General features: G+C 44.4%; 1 protein-coding gene across 2 annotated transcripts in view; it reads left to right on the forward strand.

Annotated features, from left to right (window-relative positions):
- Usp7 (ubiquitin specific peptidase 7) overlaps positions 1–15,705 on the forward strand; it is a 42,578-nt gene that overhangs the window by 17,314 nt on the left and 9,559 nt on the right. For both annotated transcript variants that reach the window (XM_010644181.2, XM_010644182.2), the window contains exons 8-20: positions 532–586; positions 1,527–1,607; positions 1,700–1,790; positions 4,402–4,484; positions 6,868–6,977; positions 8,535–8,691; positions 11,013–11,157; positions 11,481–11,611; positions 12,069–12,203; positions 12,622–12,723; positions 12,918–13,023; positions 14,112–14,204; positions 14,290–14,357. In XM_010644181.2, the coding sequence (XP_010642483.1) occupies positions 532–586; positions 1,527–1,607; positions 1,700–1,790; positions 4,402–4,484; positions 6,868–6,977; positions 8,535–8,691; positions 11,013–11,157; positions 11,481–11,611; positions 12,069–12,203; positions 12,622–12,723; positions 12,918–13,023; positions 14,112–14,204; positions 14,290–14,357 (1,357 nt within the window). The remainder of the gene's footprint in view (positions 1–531; positions 587–1,526; positions 1,608–1,699; positions 1,791–4,401; positions 4,485–6,867; positions 6,978–8,534; positions 8,692–11,012; positions 11,158–11,480; positions 11,612–12,068; positions 12,204–12,621; positions 12,724–12,917; positions 13,024–14,111; positions 14,205–14,289; positions 14,358–15,705) is intronic.

Below are 15,705 nucleotides of genomic sequence, written 5' to 3' on the forward strand. Positions count from 1 at the left end.
ACGACTGCATCTCCCAACCCAGGGAAATAAAACTTCTTAAAATAGTGAAAAACGTATTAGAGAGCATTGCTATGGAGTCAGAATCTTAACCTTAAAATTTCACTTTAAGGGCCGGGGATTTAGCTGAGCGGTTCCGTGGCCTGCCTTGCAAGCCCAGGGACCCAAGTTCAATCCCTGGAAAAAAAAAAAAAAAAAAGAAAAAAGAAAAGAAAAGAAAAGAAAAAACTTGTTTCAGTTGTCTTTTATAAGTTTTACTTTTTAATAAAAAACTAGCTATAACTTTCAAATGTGTGAGTACTTTCTTGCAAGTCCTACTTCTGTTTAGTAGTGTGTTCAGAACAATATAAGAAATTGTAAACATTTTGCTGTTCACTGACAAAAGTCACTTTAACTTTAAATATAACCCTCTAATCTTCACAAAAACAGAGGTGGATGATTATTCAGTTTAGTTTTTTAATCTGAGTTGCTATTTTGGTTTATTCACATGAAATTTAGAAGTTTAAATGTAGATGTTCATTTTATTTTTGAAAGGTGGGAAACTTTAGATAGCTTCATGCAACATGATGTCCAAGAGCTTTGTCGAGTGGTAAGTTTCAAGCTGTAATTGTACAGTTCTTACATTGAATGTTTGAAACAATATCAGAAGTTGTTACCAAGTAAACCTCAGGCCTAGTTCAGGACCAATGTGGGCTGAAAGCATAGAACAGCATTTGTCTGATTGTAAAGGCAAAACGTAATTACTGTATTTGATTAATTATTTGAAGGTAGGGTTAGGAAAGCTTGAATTTAAATAGTAGTAGTATGGGCTTTTTTTAACTTGTTAAATTGAATCGATATGTATATGTGAGTGATTAGCAAGGAACCAAGGTTGCCTTGGGTGGCCACCTTAGTGGTCCACAGTCTTTGTGGAGTGGTGATGCTGTCTCTGCCCCAGCACCCATATTCTCACTGAGCAGGCCTCCACGTGCTGGTGTTTCTCCCCATACTCTTACGGGTCACTAGCAGATTCTCACTCTTCTATTCTTGAAGAAAGATATAGGTACACACACATGAAATGGTTACTCAAGGTGATTAGCTGGGCAAGGTGTGTTTTCTTTTTTGCAGCACTAGCTGGATTGAATCCAGTTCATTAAATACCCATGGACAAACCAGTCAATCCTGTTGACAGGCTCAACCTCATTAATCTCTTGGTGTGGACCATTACGAGTTAAGTTTAGTGATCAATTTACATGCTTTTTCACAGAGGTAAAATGAATATAAAAAAATGCTTCTAAAGGCACTACAGATACTAATTCATTCCAAAGGCTATTATATAAAAGGTTAACCTCAACTATTGCATGTAGATTTTTTTAAAAATCCAACCAAGCAGGATGATTTGTTTGTTTTTGGTAATTGCATGCCAAAGGTCATAATGTTTTTATAATTAGAATTTCTTTGACCATTGACATTTCCTAGTTAAGTATTAAATTACTGTGTATCACTCAAGCATAAAAAATGTTTTATAAAGCCCAAGCTTTCTCTTTCAGTTGCTTGATAATGTGGAAAATAAGATGAAAGGCACATGTGTAGAAGGCACCATACCAAAGTTATTCCGAGGCAAAATGGTGGTATGTGATCACTAGTTTTTAAAAACAGGTTTAAAAGATTTTAAAATGTCAGGTTGACTGTTAATACTGAAGCTGTCTTTTGATTACTGCAGTCCTACATCCAGTGCAAAGAGGTAGACTATCGGTCTGACAGAAGAGAAGATTATTATGATATCCAGCTAAGTATAAAAGGAAAGAAAAACAGTAAGTTTTCTGTATATAACAGAATGAGCTATTGATTGTTTCTGTTCTGGGTTAATGTCTCATTTACATAAGTGATATTTATTGATTATATAGCATAGACACAGAGGCCAGAAGTGGCTCAGACCTTAATTCTGCAGTTCAGTGGGTAAAGGCCTGCCTGTGGTCCTTCCAGGTCTCAAAACAAACCACCTGCTGCACACCCGTGGTCTTGCTAGGCCCTGCCAAGGCCCTACCACCCTCCTCAGGGGAGACCTCTGGCTGGGCTTCTGATGGAGCAGGCCAGTTTCACATGTCCTCTGTTTGTCCAAAGGGAATCATGTATTAGAATGTAGTCTTTGTTTTTTACTTCTTTTATCTTTTGTAGGTTATTTTGATTGCTTCCAACTTGAGGCTCTCAGGCACAGACTGGACTGTTTCTTGTCTGCTTGTATTTGTCCAAGCCGAGATGCTCTTTGTGCCCTGCTGATGGTTTGTTTTCTTGAAGATTAGTGGTGTCTCTTTTTAAAATTTGTATTGGCAGTTAGGATATTTCCTTCTGTAAAATGCCTATTTTAAGTGTTCTACCTGATTTTATATTGGCCTCTCAGTTCTTCATTCTTTTGAAGAAATTTTGACAAGAAAGGGGGAATACATTATATTCGCCGACTTATTTATGCCTTCTAATGCTTTTTAGATCATCAATTCCTTCTGGCATTATTTTCACGTTTGTTGAGCGTGGAAAGATCATCCTTTCCGTTCCCCTGGGCTTCACATCAGCAGCTTTCTCGGAGCTGTCTTCTTGTCTGTGCTGCTTGCCCCTCTGCGCGCGACGTGTCCCCTGGGACATTACCTTAGCACTGGTTTTAAGCTGTTTGTAGTTTTCCTCGTGTTCTTCTGTTTCATGTTCACTAAAGTTCCTGGGTCTGTAGGTAATGTAATTTTCATAAAATGTGAAAAATTTTGGTCGCTTTTCACACGTTTTATGCTTTCACAGCCTGCTGTTGCCGCGATCTACTTTAAATTGCAGTTTCCACTGCTTTGTCTTCGACTTCAGCAAACTTCTGCAGTATCTCTTTTGCTGTTAGTCCCATTCCTGGTATCATTTTCATTGTTAATGGCTGGGTTGGGTCTTTAAAAATCTTTTCTTGTCTTTGCTTCATATACTCTTGCTTTCTTTTGTGTCTCCTATTACTGGGGATTGAACCCTGGGTCTCCGCACCGAGCTATGTCCCAACCCTTTTTATTTTGAGACAGACTATTGCTGAATTGCCCAGGCTGGGCTTCAATTTGTGATCTTCTCCCGCCTCGGCCTCCCTGAGTTCTGGGAATATGGGCATGTGCTGCACACCCATCTCATGTATTCCTGCTTTCATTTACCTTCTTGAACGTAGTCGGACATGGTACATAATTTTCCACTGTCTTCAGTTCTTGATTGTGTCATTGTATAGTTTTTCTGTCCTCTGGCTTCTTTGCATGCTCGGTAGTCTTCTGTTATATGGCAGGTATTGTGATGTGTATCTTTCTGGGTAGTGGGTCCAGCCTTGGTTCCAGTGCACAGAAAACTTACTTGGAGATCATTTGATTGCTCCTGGGCTTGTTTTTGAGCTTTGTTAGGTTTTTGTACAGAGTTAATTTATGCTCGCAGACTTCATGAATTTTCTGCTGGTTCAACCCTGTTAGGCGGCCCTCCCACCCCAGTGGTGGGGACACTGTCCCAGCCTGTCACAAGCGCTGAGGCCCGTTCTTCCTGATCTTCATCTCTCTGGTCATGTCCACACACTCATTTGCAGATGACTTGTCACCACCCCTTAAGGAGAGCCTTGTGCAAGTCTCCACGCCTGTTTCCCAGTCTTAACCTTTCTCTTCCCTGGCCCAGTGGATGCCAGCTGCTGTGGGCTCCTCACATCCTCACTCCGTGCATAGGTGGAGTGGACCCTAGACTCTGGACTCCCACCCCTGCCTGGGCCTGGGCACTCTGAGAAGTGAGTTGGCAGTCTTAGGCCATCTCTTTCCTTCTCTTGGGATTACGGTGCTGCATGGTCTGTGGTCCAGAGCGTGATAGTTGCTGTCCCTTTCCCAGTCCACTTGTGTTACTCCATCAGGACCAGAGCAGAGGTAGTTCTTTTCTTCCTCCAGTGTGTGGCTGGTCTTTTCACTCTCTGTGTTGGCGTTTATTTGATAGAACTTCTTACCTATCACTGTATTACCTGCAGGTTCTGCATTTTTGTTTGTCTGCAGTCCACCTGAAGGAGAGGCGTGTGTTAGGTGCCAGGTTTTCCCTGGTGTTTTGTAATCAGCCAGCCATTCACGTTTGTGCCTGTCCATTCCAGGCCCTTGGTTGCTCACACTTCCCATCCCTTGCTCTCCTAATTGTAGCTTTATAGTAAGTGTTTCGGATAAAAGTAAAAGGGAGGCCTTGACTCTTTGAGTGCTATCGTTTTACTATGGTCAAGATGCCCATAGGTGTCCTGGGATTGGTAAAGGCGACAATGACATATTTAACCATAGTCTCACCAGGGGTGAAGTTGTTCACAGCTGCAGTTGCGTTCTCTAGTTTACATTATTTGACCTACTATAATTGACGCTTCAGTGATCACACCTTGGTTGAACTATTGTTGTTTTTCTTTTAAAGTTTTTGAATCATTTGTGGATTATGTGGCAGTAGAACAACTAGATGGTGACAACAAGTATGACGCTGGGGAGCATGGCCTGCAGGTAATGTGGTACCGTTTTGGCCTCTCCTTTGTTTCTGATGATAATGAAAAAGTGTGTTTAGGGCCAGGAATTTATTTAGCTCAGTGGAACTGCACCTGCCTGGCAACTGCAGGTCCTGAGTTCGATCCCTGGTATGAGGGGGGAGAAAAGTGCTTTTGTCTTTTCGTGTGCTTCTGGCTTTTAGAGTACAAGGGAATATCCCCCCCCCATATATATATGGGAGTGGCAGGTAGGTGTGAGCAGCTGACCAAAGTGCAGCTGCCGGGGCAGAACTGTCGTCTGGCAGGTTGGAGGTTGTTTTCCCTTTTGTGTATTCTTTTCCTCCCTAGAGCTTTTCATTAGGTTTTCCTGATCACAAGTATAATTTCTGAGTCACTTAGGCTGTTTTTAGTTACTGATTACACTTCTTTTTTTTTTTGTACTGGGGATTGAACTCGGGTCCTTGTGCTTGTGAGGCAGGTGGCATCACTGAGCGAAATCCCCAGCCCGTTTGTGCTTCTTTTGAAACGTGCAGTTTTCTGACGGTTGAGACTTCAGGTTAAGGAGTGCATTCCCTAGGACTTGGTCCCACAGTGACTCCAGGCATCTGGCAGGCCAAGGAGCATCATGAGCAGTCCACGAGCCCATGGCCCATGGCGGGAGGGCTGATCCAGGATTCAGAGTCTTGTTTTGTAGGCTCATAACCTGAACTCATTGGCTCAGCTCATTTATTATTAAAACTTTTGCGACTGCCCTCTGCTTGCCAAGGCTGCCAATTTATAATCTGTGGTGTGAGTGGACCCATTTTATAATGGGTCACGACCCGCTACACTCCATGGGGCCAGATCTCTCAGAACACGGAGTTGACGATCAGAATTCTCTGCAGATATTAATTAGAACTTTGTCAGCTGGCTGTGCTTAAAAAGCCTGTCACCCAGCTCACCAGAATTGCTTTCTCCTCCCTGGATATTTTAAAGTGCTAGCAGCCTCAGTGAATATAATGGGGAGACAGACAGAATGCTTTCATCCCTCAGTGCCATTCCATGGGGTGGGTTTTTGCTTTTGTCTTTCCACAGATAACTCCGCTTAAATATTCTCATGTACAGTACAGTTGCCAAGTAGTTATACCTTGTCACAGTCCCCAGTTCCTCAGGCTCTCCATAGTCTTTGTTTTTTGTTTTTCTTTCTTTTTTTTTTTTACACAGGGGATTGAACTCAGGTCCTTGCGCTTGCAAGGCAGGCGCTGGAACCACTCAGCTAAATCCCCGGCCCTTTCCATAGTCTTTGAAAATGTGATTGTGGTGCACACTGGTAATCCCAACACTTGGGAGGCTGAGGCAGGAGGATCACTGTGAGTTCAGGGCTGAGTTATGTAATGAGACCCTCTCAAAAAAAGAGAGGAGAAAACATGGTTTTAAAAGCCAGAAGAATAGTCTGGATTTGGAATCCAGCCAAGCATCAGTGTGTGTGATGGGAGCCTAGTAGTGACTGCAGGTGGCAAATCCTGGTTTTATCAGGAAAGAAGAGTGGCCAAGGTAGAGCAGAGATGGAGTGGGAGAGGGCTGAGAGCTGTGGAGTCACAGGACTTTCAGGACCTTGCCAGAAAGCTGGGGTGTACAAAGGTACCAAGAGGGCACAGAGACTGACCGTCACTGGGTGAAAAGCTCTTGGTGAGGAGTAGGGCTGAGGAACGGGGCCCTGAAATATGTGTGCCACAGTTTGTGGGTTCTTTGTTGGCATGGGGAGGAGCCCAGGGAATGGAGGCTGTTCATTTAGCATCTTGCCAGCCCGCACCCAGGTTCCTTTGTACTTGTTCTGATCAAGGGTTCTGTATACTAATCTTAAACAGTGGTAATCATAATTTGCTGCTTTTCCATTTCATATTTTTTCTGTGATTCTCTAAAATTTTTATAATGTTTAATGACTATAATATGGCAGCATGATTTTTTTTCCCCCTTTGGTACTGGGTATCAAACTTGGGAACTTTCGCTTGTGAGGCAGGTGGCAGAACCACTGAGCTAAATCCCTGGCCCTGGCAGCATGATTTCAAATGGCAGAGACCCAGTGCAGACCTCAACAAACATCATAAAGGCATCCTAAATGGTTATACAGAGCCAGGCATAATGGTGCACACCTGTAATCCTAGCACTTGGGAGGCTGAGGCAGAAGAATTGCCATGAGTTCCAGGACATTCTTGGCTCCATAGTGAGTTCAAGGCCATCCTAAACTGCATAGCAAGACCTTGCCTCAAAAAAATGAAATAAAGCCTGAGTGGATGTGTAGACCTCCTTGCTGCTGCCTGCTTGACATCTCCAAACATGTTCCAGGTGTGCTGGAAAAGTTATTTTTATTGCTTCAGTAAATAGTTCAGCTGACTTGAACTTGGTTTCTTCTTCATGTTCAGGAAGCAGAGAAAGGTGTGAAATTCCTAACGTTGCCACCAGTATTACACCTGCAACTCATGAGATTTATGTATGACCCTCAGACGGACCAAAATATCAAGATCAACGATAGGTAATCTGTAGTGGAATGCAGACGGACGGGCGTTAAATGTGGTGCCATGTTGACTTTGTGTTTTCATTACACCTCTGATTTATTTGATCCCTTTTCTCTCGGGGTCTCTCCTGCTGTCTGTAAGGCTAATGGACGAGATTTCAGAGGCAGCTTGTTCCCAAACTGATTGTCAAGGACATTTCCTGTGAGACCCCCAGACCCTCTGCTGCAGCAGCTGGGAGTCTATAAGGATGGGGTGTTTGTGTTTCATGGACTTTGGATTTGAGCCAGGACATAGATGTGTGTTCTCTAGTGTTTTGTAATTTCAGTGCTAAAGTAGGTATCTACATTCCCAATTATAGGTGGTTTTCCAGATTCTTAAAATATCAGATGCAGGAGCGCTAAAAATTATTACCCATGCAAGATTGGTAATGCCTCCCGCTTTATGTGATAGAATATGGAGGTTTTACCCTGATTAGCTGGCACACTAGCTTTATGTGGATTAGAGGGTGGCCAATCACCCTCCAGATTTGAGGGGAGAGAATGAGCAAATCATTCTGGCTGTCAGCAGGATCTTTGCTTACCCGTTCATGCTTTACTGTGGCATGCTTAAGAAACACATTCAGCCGCCTCTCCCAGACGGAGCCTAAGGCCCGGGGATGTACCTCGGCGACATCGCACCTGCCTGGCAAGGGCTAGGCCCTGAGTTCGATTCCTAGTACTGGGAAAGAATAACAACAAATGGAGCCCCTAGGCCAATGGCAACCTGTTAGTGTGTTTTGTTAAATCCTTACCTTGTTTTCTTATTTTTATTGAAATTAGTTGCCAATGTTTAAAAGTCATGAAAGTTCACACAAATGTTTAGTTTTCTGGCACTGCTTAGGAAATCAGGACATTTGGCTACAAGGGCAGCGTCCCCAGTCTATAGGGGCTGGAGCGGAGTGTTGGAGCCCCTCAGCTGCCAGCGCCTATTCTATTCACACTCACTACCCTGTCATGCCGTCTTCCCTCCCTGCCTTGTCACCCTGATAACGAGAGTTGATCAGCTAATCAACGAAGCCAGTAATTTAGCAACAAGGCAGTTGTAGTCCAGAAGTAGAGGGTAATACAGCCTGCACCTTTAGACTCTTGTACTGGTGCCTTGGGGAGGTGACCTGGCTGCCCGGGAAAGTTCTGCGTAAGCTCATTACAGCATGGACTGCTGTGGGAGGTCTTTGCATTCGAACTCCATTAGGCATATCGGTGCTTTACAGGCATTTTTCTCAAATCTAGCCTCAAACTAAACAGACAGCCGGGTGTGGTGGCACATACCTGTAATCCCAGAACTTGGGAGGCTGAGGCAGGAGGATCACTCTGTCACTGTGGGTTGGAGACCAGTTTGGGCTACATAGTGAATCTCAACTATGTAGTGAGACCCTGTCTCCAAATTTTAACCAGTTTGAAGGGCCAGCCATCCAGGTCGCTTCATTCTTTTTCATTAAAGATGAGCCATTAATTAACTCATTAACTTTAATAAGTAGAGCCATGGGATTTTGTAGATAAATACTGAATTTCTTTTTTAAATGTTTTTTTTAATAGGTTTGAGTTTCCAGAACAATTACCACTTGATGAGTTTTTGCAAAAAACAGATCCTAAGGACCCTGCAAATTACATTCTCCACGCAGTCCTGGTTCACAGTGGCGATAATCATGGTGGACATTATGTGGTTTATCTAAACCCCAAAGGGGATGGCAAAGTAAGTGTTGGGGCTTGCTGCTCACGCAGGCTCTCAGACCCTGCTTTGTGAACATAGGGACTCCTCTCTGGCCACTGATGGACCTCTGTTTTCTGCCTGTGAAGTGCTATTTTCCTGTCCTATTATTTGCTGATACTTCAAAAGCATATGGTGAATTAGAGATTGTCCTTTTTACTAGTAGTGAACACGAGGCCTTACAGAATCCCTTAATATCTAATATGAGACCACTGCCTTCTGCTTCTGGATACCGACAGCCCTCACAGCGTGAGTCTGTGTTGGAGGCTGTGGTGATGGCCGTTAACCTTTGTGCCCCTGCCATCCTCCATGGTTTCTTCTTGTCCTGTTGATTTCTCCACAGTCCTCAGGCACAGTGCTTCACACCATTTGGCAAGCAAGGGTTTTTTTAATCTGTCTCACTAATATCTAGAATACATAAAGAACTAAAAAAATCAGACTCCCCAGATTCAACAATGCTGAGATTCCATCTCACTCCAGAGAGAATAGTACTATGGAGAAGTCAGCCAGTAAGAAATGCTGGGGGGCTGTGAGGAAAAAGGAACCCTTCTCCACCGCTGGTGGGATTGCCAACCAGACTGCTGCAACCGTTGTGGAGATTCCTCAGACAGCTAAAACTGGAGGTTCAGTTTGACCCAGCTATTCCCTTTCCCCTTCTAGGGATCTTCTTGAAAGAGTTAAAGACATAGTACAGTGATCCATGCTTACCTGTGTTTACAGCACCACAACCCATAATAGCTAAGTCTTGCAAACATTCCATATGCCCATCAATGATGAATGGATAAACAAAATGTAGTATTTGTATTTATATACAGTGGAGTGCTACTCTACTGTAAAGGATAAACAAATCATTTGTAGACAAATGGATGTATCTTGAGCCCATAATTTTAAGTGAACTAAGACACAGAAGTTTAAATATTTCATTGTTTGTCATACGAGAAACCCCAAGGGTAAACAGGGTATGGATGGGATGGAGGACTAATACTGGGAAGTAGGAAGAGCTTGCTCACACAGGCAGGGCAGTCTGGGCGTGGTGAAACACGTCTGTAATCCCAGGGAGGCTGAGGCAGGAGGATTTTGGACAGTTCAAGGCCAGTCTGGACTATGTAGCTAGATCTTGTCTCAAAGGGGTTGGAAACAAGGGAGAAGAAAGGGAAGGAAGGGAAGAGAGATTTTTTTTAAGAATGGAAGAAAAAAATGGAAGCAATGCTTCTGTAAATGGGAGGAAGAGAATTAAGATATATTATGAACAGGGCCGGGGATTTGGCTCAGTGGTTCTGTTGCCTGCCTTGCAAGTGCAAGGACCAGAGTTCAATCTCCAATACCCCAAAAAATCTATATTATGTACAGGCACAAATTCTCTATGATGAATGTTAGCACTGTATATGGCAAATATGCACTAATAAATTTTTTTAAATTTAAAAATAAATAAATGAAATCTTCCCAAAGCCATGCATGGTGGCACATATCTGAAATCCCAGTACTCCAAGAGGCTGAGACTAGAAGAGCACCATGAGTTCGAGGCCAGCCTGGGCTACATATTAAAAGAGAGTCTTAAGAAAATCTGTCCTTGGCCAGGGATTTAGCTCAGTGGCACCGAGACTCGCAAGCGCAGGTCCTGAGTTTGATCCCTGGTACCACAAAGAAAAAATTCTGTTCCCAAGGCTACAGGGTTAGTGAGTAACAACAAGGATAGAGTATCTTTGTAACTTGACCATTTAAAGTGTCTCGATCTAAGCCCTCTTGCTTCTTAGAGGCAGATATCTTATTAGGTTATTGGCACGTCACTGTGAAAGTAAAATAGCCCCTTGAAGCTGTGCCTGTAATCCTAGCACTCTGTGAGGCTGAGGCAGGAGGATTGCAAGTTCAATCTGGGCACCAGACAACATAGCAAGACCCTGTTAAAAATTGAAAAAGGGTTGGGGAGTTAGCTCAGTTCTGAGACCTTGGGTTCAATTCCCATTACCACAAAAAACGAAAAGAACAACCATTGAGTTTTATAAGCATAGCATAAATTTCAACTTAACTGGTGGAATTAACGTGCGCTTAAGACGGCTGAATTCTACAGTTAGTGTCTCTGGATTGAACTTAATGGGAAGTGGGCTTTTTGAGTAAATTATAAAAGTTTCCACAGGATAGATACTGGCACTTCTCACAGAATGCTGAGTTTATACGCACAGTGCTTGGGGCAGTGCCTGGCCTACCCAGCACATCTTCAGTTTGTGCATTTGAGGGCAGCGCTGCTGCGGTGCCCGGCATTTGTCCTGCAGTCTTGTCTACGCTGACATCTGGTGGTTTCCTTCCAGTGGTGTAAATTTGATGATGATGTGGTATCGAGATGTACAAAAGAAGAAGCCATCGAGCACAATTATGGGGGCCATGATGACGACCTGTCTGTCCGGCACTGCACTAACGCTTACATGTTAGTGTACATCAGGGAATCAAAGCTAAGTGAGTACAGTTGGTTTCCATGATGTTCCTTACTGTGATGAACATGTGTAGTTGCACCATGAATCCCTCAACTGCCTTGGTATTTTTTGCCAGTAAAATTACCAGTGTACCAAGCTATGCTGCCTGCCCAAACACCGTTTCTCCTTAATGTCCCTTAAGTCACCCAGCAGCAAACTGAGTTGCACTTGGAGATTTTGAAGTGGGCTCATAGTATCAAGTAGTTATTTCACTTTAATAAATAAATGGCATCCTGAAGTCAGGACCTTATAAGGAAGGGAAAGCAGAATCTGCATCAGAGTGAACGGACTGCATTTGTCCTACAGGTGAAGTTCTACAAGCTGTCACAGACCATGATATCCCCCAGCAGTTGGTGGAACGATTACAGGAAGAGAAAAGGATCGAGGCTCAGAAGCGGAAGGAGCGGCAGGAAGCCCATCTCTACATGCAAGTACAGGTCAGCCTCTGCCTCTGTGACCTGACCCGGGGGGAACAGGGCCACGGTGATTGCCGAGCGGGAAGCTGCCCCACGTGCTTGGTGCACTTGGTTGCTGTGTTGGGATGGTTGACAGTCCAGGGCGATCTTCCTGTGAGGGCTGCCTGTGGGCACTGACCGCGGAGCTGCTCAGGCCATGCCCCTGACTGATGGTATCTACAGGGCGAGAAAGGGCTGAGCTGTGGGCAGCAGCGCAGCCACAGACAGCAGGGTTGATGTGTGTGTGCGATGGCAGGGGCCATCAGGAAACGGGAGGTGTGAGCGTAGTGAAACGTCCTCGTGTTGTCTAGTGCCTCGTCCCTCTGGTCACTTCAGAGTGCTCCTCTCCTTGCCTAGGTTGCAGTATGTGGCAGTCTGAATGTGTTCAGCATGACTCGTTTTATGTGAGCTGCTAGCTCTGTTCTGTTTGTGCTTTCAGATAGTGGCAGAAGACCAGTTTTGTGGCCACCAAGGAAATGACATGTACGATGAAGAAAAAGTGAAATACACTGTGTTCAAGGTTCTGAAGAACTCCTCCCTGGCGGAGTTTGTCCAGAGCCTCTCCCAGACCATGGTGCGTGCCGGCCCCTCAGCTGCCGCTCCTTACACTGGCCCCCAGCTCTGCCTTCATTGCAGACCAGCTGCCTGTGGGGTGGGAGCTGTGTCCGGGGATTGCCTGAAAGTGAGGCAAGGACCTGCGCACAGGGCCTGTCCAGGAAGGAGCATGGAAAGTGCCAAGCTCCAGACTAGATCAGAGACCCCTGCAGGGTTTCAGAATGTGTTTCTTCTGATCGAGTTCCCAAGGAAGGGATTTGCGCGTGAGCATCCTGTCACCATCATGCGTGTTGATAAAAAGGACACAAGCCCTGGAAAGTAGTGATCTTGAAGAACAGGGGCTATAATAGATGATTTCTTTTCATCCCAAAAGGATTAAATTTTGAAACAAGGTTGAAATATGTGCTTGTTTTAATTTATTGAAAATTTTTCCCCAGGGATTTCCACAAGATCAAATTCGATTATGGCCCATGCAAGCAAGGAGTAATGGAACAAAACGACCAGCAATGTTAGATAATGAAGCAGACGGCAATAAAACAGTAAATATTGTTGATCCTAGGGTATCTCCTGTGGAACTCTGCAGAAGGCTTCTGTCCTCTGCAGTTAGTGACCTTGTTTCCCTTACAGTCTGGTTTGGTAGAACTGGACATTTTCTGCAGTGATCGAATATAGTTTGCACTCTGTCAGCTAAGCCATTAACATCTTCTAAAATCAGCATCTCTTTTGGACATAGATGATTGAACTCAGTGATAATGAGAACCCTTGGACAATATTCCTGGAAACAGTTGATCCTGAGCTGGCTGCTAGTGGAGCAACATTACCCAAGTTTGATAAAGATCGTAAGTGCCCACAAAATGCCTGGCTGCACTTAAAGCAGGAGAGGTGGGCTCCTGGATTATCTTGGGCACACGGTGAACCTTCTTCCCTTGCTGAGAGAGCTACCATGTCTGTGTTGAAGGGCTTCTTGATGGAGTCACAGGCGCTGGCTTGGCCGCAGTGTCCTGCGGAGCAAGTCGCCAGGTGCTGGGGCATCCTGTCCCATCTTGTGGTCAGCCCTGGACTATGCCTGTCATTTTGGTCAGATCTGACAGGGCAGGGGTCACAGCCATCTCATCAGGGGTCAAGTAGAAAACATTGCAGGTTCTGTGGGCCACATGACCTGTCTGTCCTTGTAGTACTGAAAGTACCACAGAGAACATGTCTCAGAATGGTTAGCTGTTTTCCAGCTTTACAAACAAGCTGGCCCCTGTAAACCACAGGTGTTTTTTGATTTGAGGGTCACTTCTGGTGGAGAGATCCAGGGCTGTTAACATATGTTCCCATGGTCTGTCATCCTGCTAGTTAGTACCAAGTCACAAAGCTAGGATTCCCCACTACCACCGTGGGGATCAAACTCAGGACTTGTGTTTGCAAAGTGGGTGGCGGCACCACTGAGCTAATTCCCTGGCCCACAGAGCTAGGATTAAGCTTACTGTACTATACACCTTTTTTGGGGGGGAACCGGGAATCGAACTCAGGGTGTCGTGCTTGTGAGGTAGGCGTGCTTATCACTGAGCTAATTCCCTGGCCCACAGAGCTAGGATTAAGCTTACTGTACTATACACCTTTTTTGCGGGGGGAACCGGGAATCGAACTCAGGGTGTCGTGCTTGTGAGGTAGGCGTGCTTGTGAGGTAGGCACTGTGCCACTGAGCTTAGCCCCCAGTCCTATACACCATTTTTATTGCCACATGTAGTATTTGCCCTAGGACAGATGTGGAGCCTTTTGAGTAACCCTTAGCTGACACTGTAACTTTGAGGGAGCTCGCTTAGTACTTTTAGTATCACTGACCTCCTAAGCTTACTGTTAGTGGGGTTTTATGTTGTTGTTTTGAACTAAGTATTGTACTGAGTGTTATGATCCTAACAGCCTGTTCATCAACTTATAGATGATGTAATGTTATTTTTGAAGATGTATGACCCCAAAACCCGAAGCTTGAATTACTGTGGGCACATCTATACGCCTATATCCTGTAAAATACGTAAGTCACTGCCACGCTTGCCTTTCAAGGAGATTTGCTGAGTATGTTGCAGCTGTGGATTGACACTTTTTTTCTTTTGTCCTAGGTGACTTGCTCCCAGTTATGTGTGACAGGGCAGGATTTATCCAAGATACTAGCCTTATCCTCTATGAGGTTTGGATGGTTTACTTTCCATAATCAGTGTACTGTCAGTAGTCAGGGGAGGGTATTACTGGTTGGCCCTGTTTGTTATTGCTTACAGTCTGTAGTTAACTTGGGGCCTCTGGTGGTCCTGAGAATTACACGCGCCGACATTTTTTATTTTTACCTAATTTAGGGTCTGTGATTGTTAGATACTATCCGTAGTGATCTGTTTCTTCCATTAGCATTTGAACTTCAGAAAAAGGTGAGCTGGACATGCTGACACATGCATGTAGTCTCAGCTCTTCTAGAAGCCGAAACAGGAGAATCGCTTGAACTTGGGAATTAAGGGACAGCTTGGGAAATGTAGTGAGGTTTTATCTCTCTCTCTCTCTCTTTTTGGTACTGGGGTTCGAACTCAGGTCCTTGTGCTTGCAAGACAGGTGGCGGCACCACTGAGCTAAATCCCCAGCCCCATGAGGTTTTATCTCTTAAAAAAAAGTGAGCAGAGTTGTAGAGGAAATACAGCGTATAGAAGAACATGGCCATATTAAATGTTAGACAGATTTTGCAATGAAACCATCTTATATTTTCTTTTATAGGAAGTTAAACCGAATTTAACGGAGAGAATTTTTTTTGATTTGAGGGTCACTTCTGGTGGAGAGATCCAGGGCTGTTAACATATGTTCCCATGGTCTGTCATCCTGCTAGTTAGTACCAAGTCACAAAGCTAGGATTCCCCACTACCACCGTGGGGATCAAACTCAGGACTTGTGTTTGCAAAGTGGGTGGCGGCACCACTGAGCTAATTCCCTGGCCCACAGAGCTAGGATTAAGCTTACTGTACTATACACCTTTTTTGGGGGGGAACCGGGAATCGAACTCAGGGTGTCGTGCTTGTGAGGTAGGCGTGCTTATGAGGTAGGCACTGTGCCACTGAGCTTAGCCCCCAGTCCTATACACCATTTTTATTGCCACATGTAGTATTTGCCCTAGGACAGATGTGGAGCCTTTTGAGTAACCCTTAGCTGACACTGTAACTTTGAGGGAGCTCGCTTAGTACTTTTAGTATCACTGACCTCCTAAGCTTACTGTTAGTGGGGTTTTATGTTATTGTTGTTTTGAACTAAGTATTGTACTGAGTGTTATGATCCTAACAGCCTGTTCATCAACTTATAGATGATGTAATGTTATTTTTGAAGATGTATGACCCCAAAACCCGAAGCTTGAATTACTGTGGGCACATCTATACGCCTATATCCTGTAAAATACGTAAGTCACTGCCACGCTTGCCTTTCAAGGAGATTTGCTGAGTATGTTGCAGCTGTGGATTGACACTTTTTTTCTTTTGTCCTAGGTGACTTGCTCCCAGTTATGTGTG

This window comes from Fukomys damarensis, unplaced genomic scaffold (assembly GCF_012274545.1).
Source record: "Fukomys damarensis isolate Sample0158 unplaced genomic scaffold, DMR_v1.0_HiC HiC_scaffold_34, whole genome shotgun sequence".
Lineage (NCBI taxonomy): Eukaryota > Metazoa > Chordata > Mammalia > Rodentia > Bathyergidae > Fukomys > Fukomys damarensis.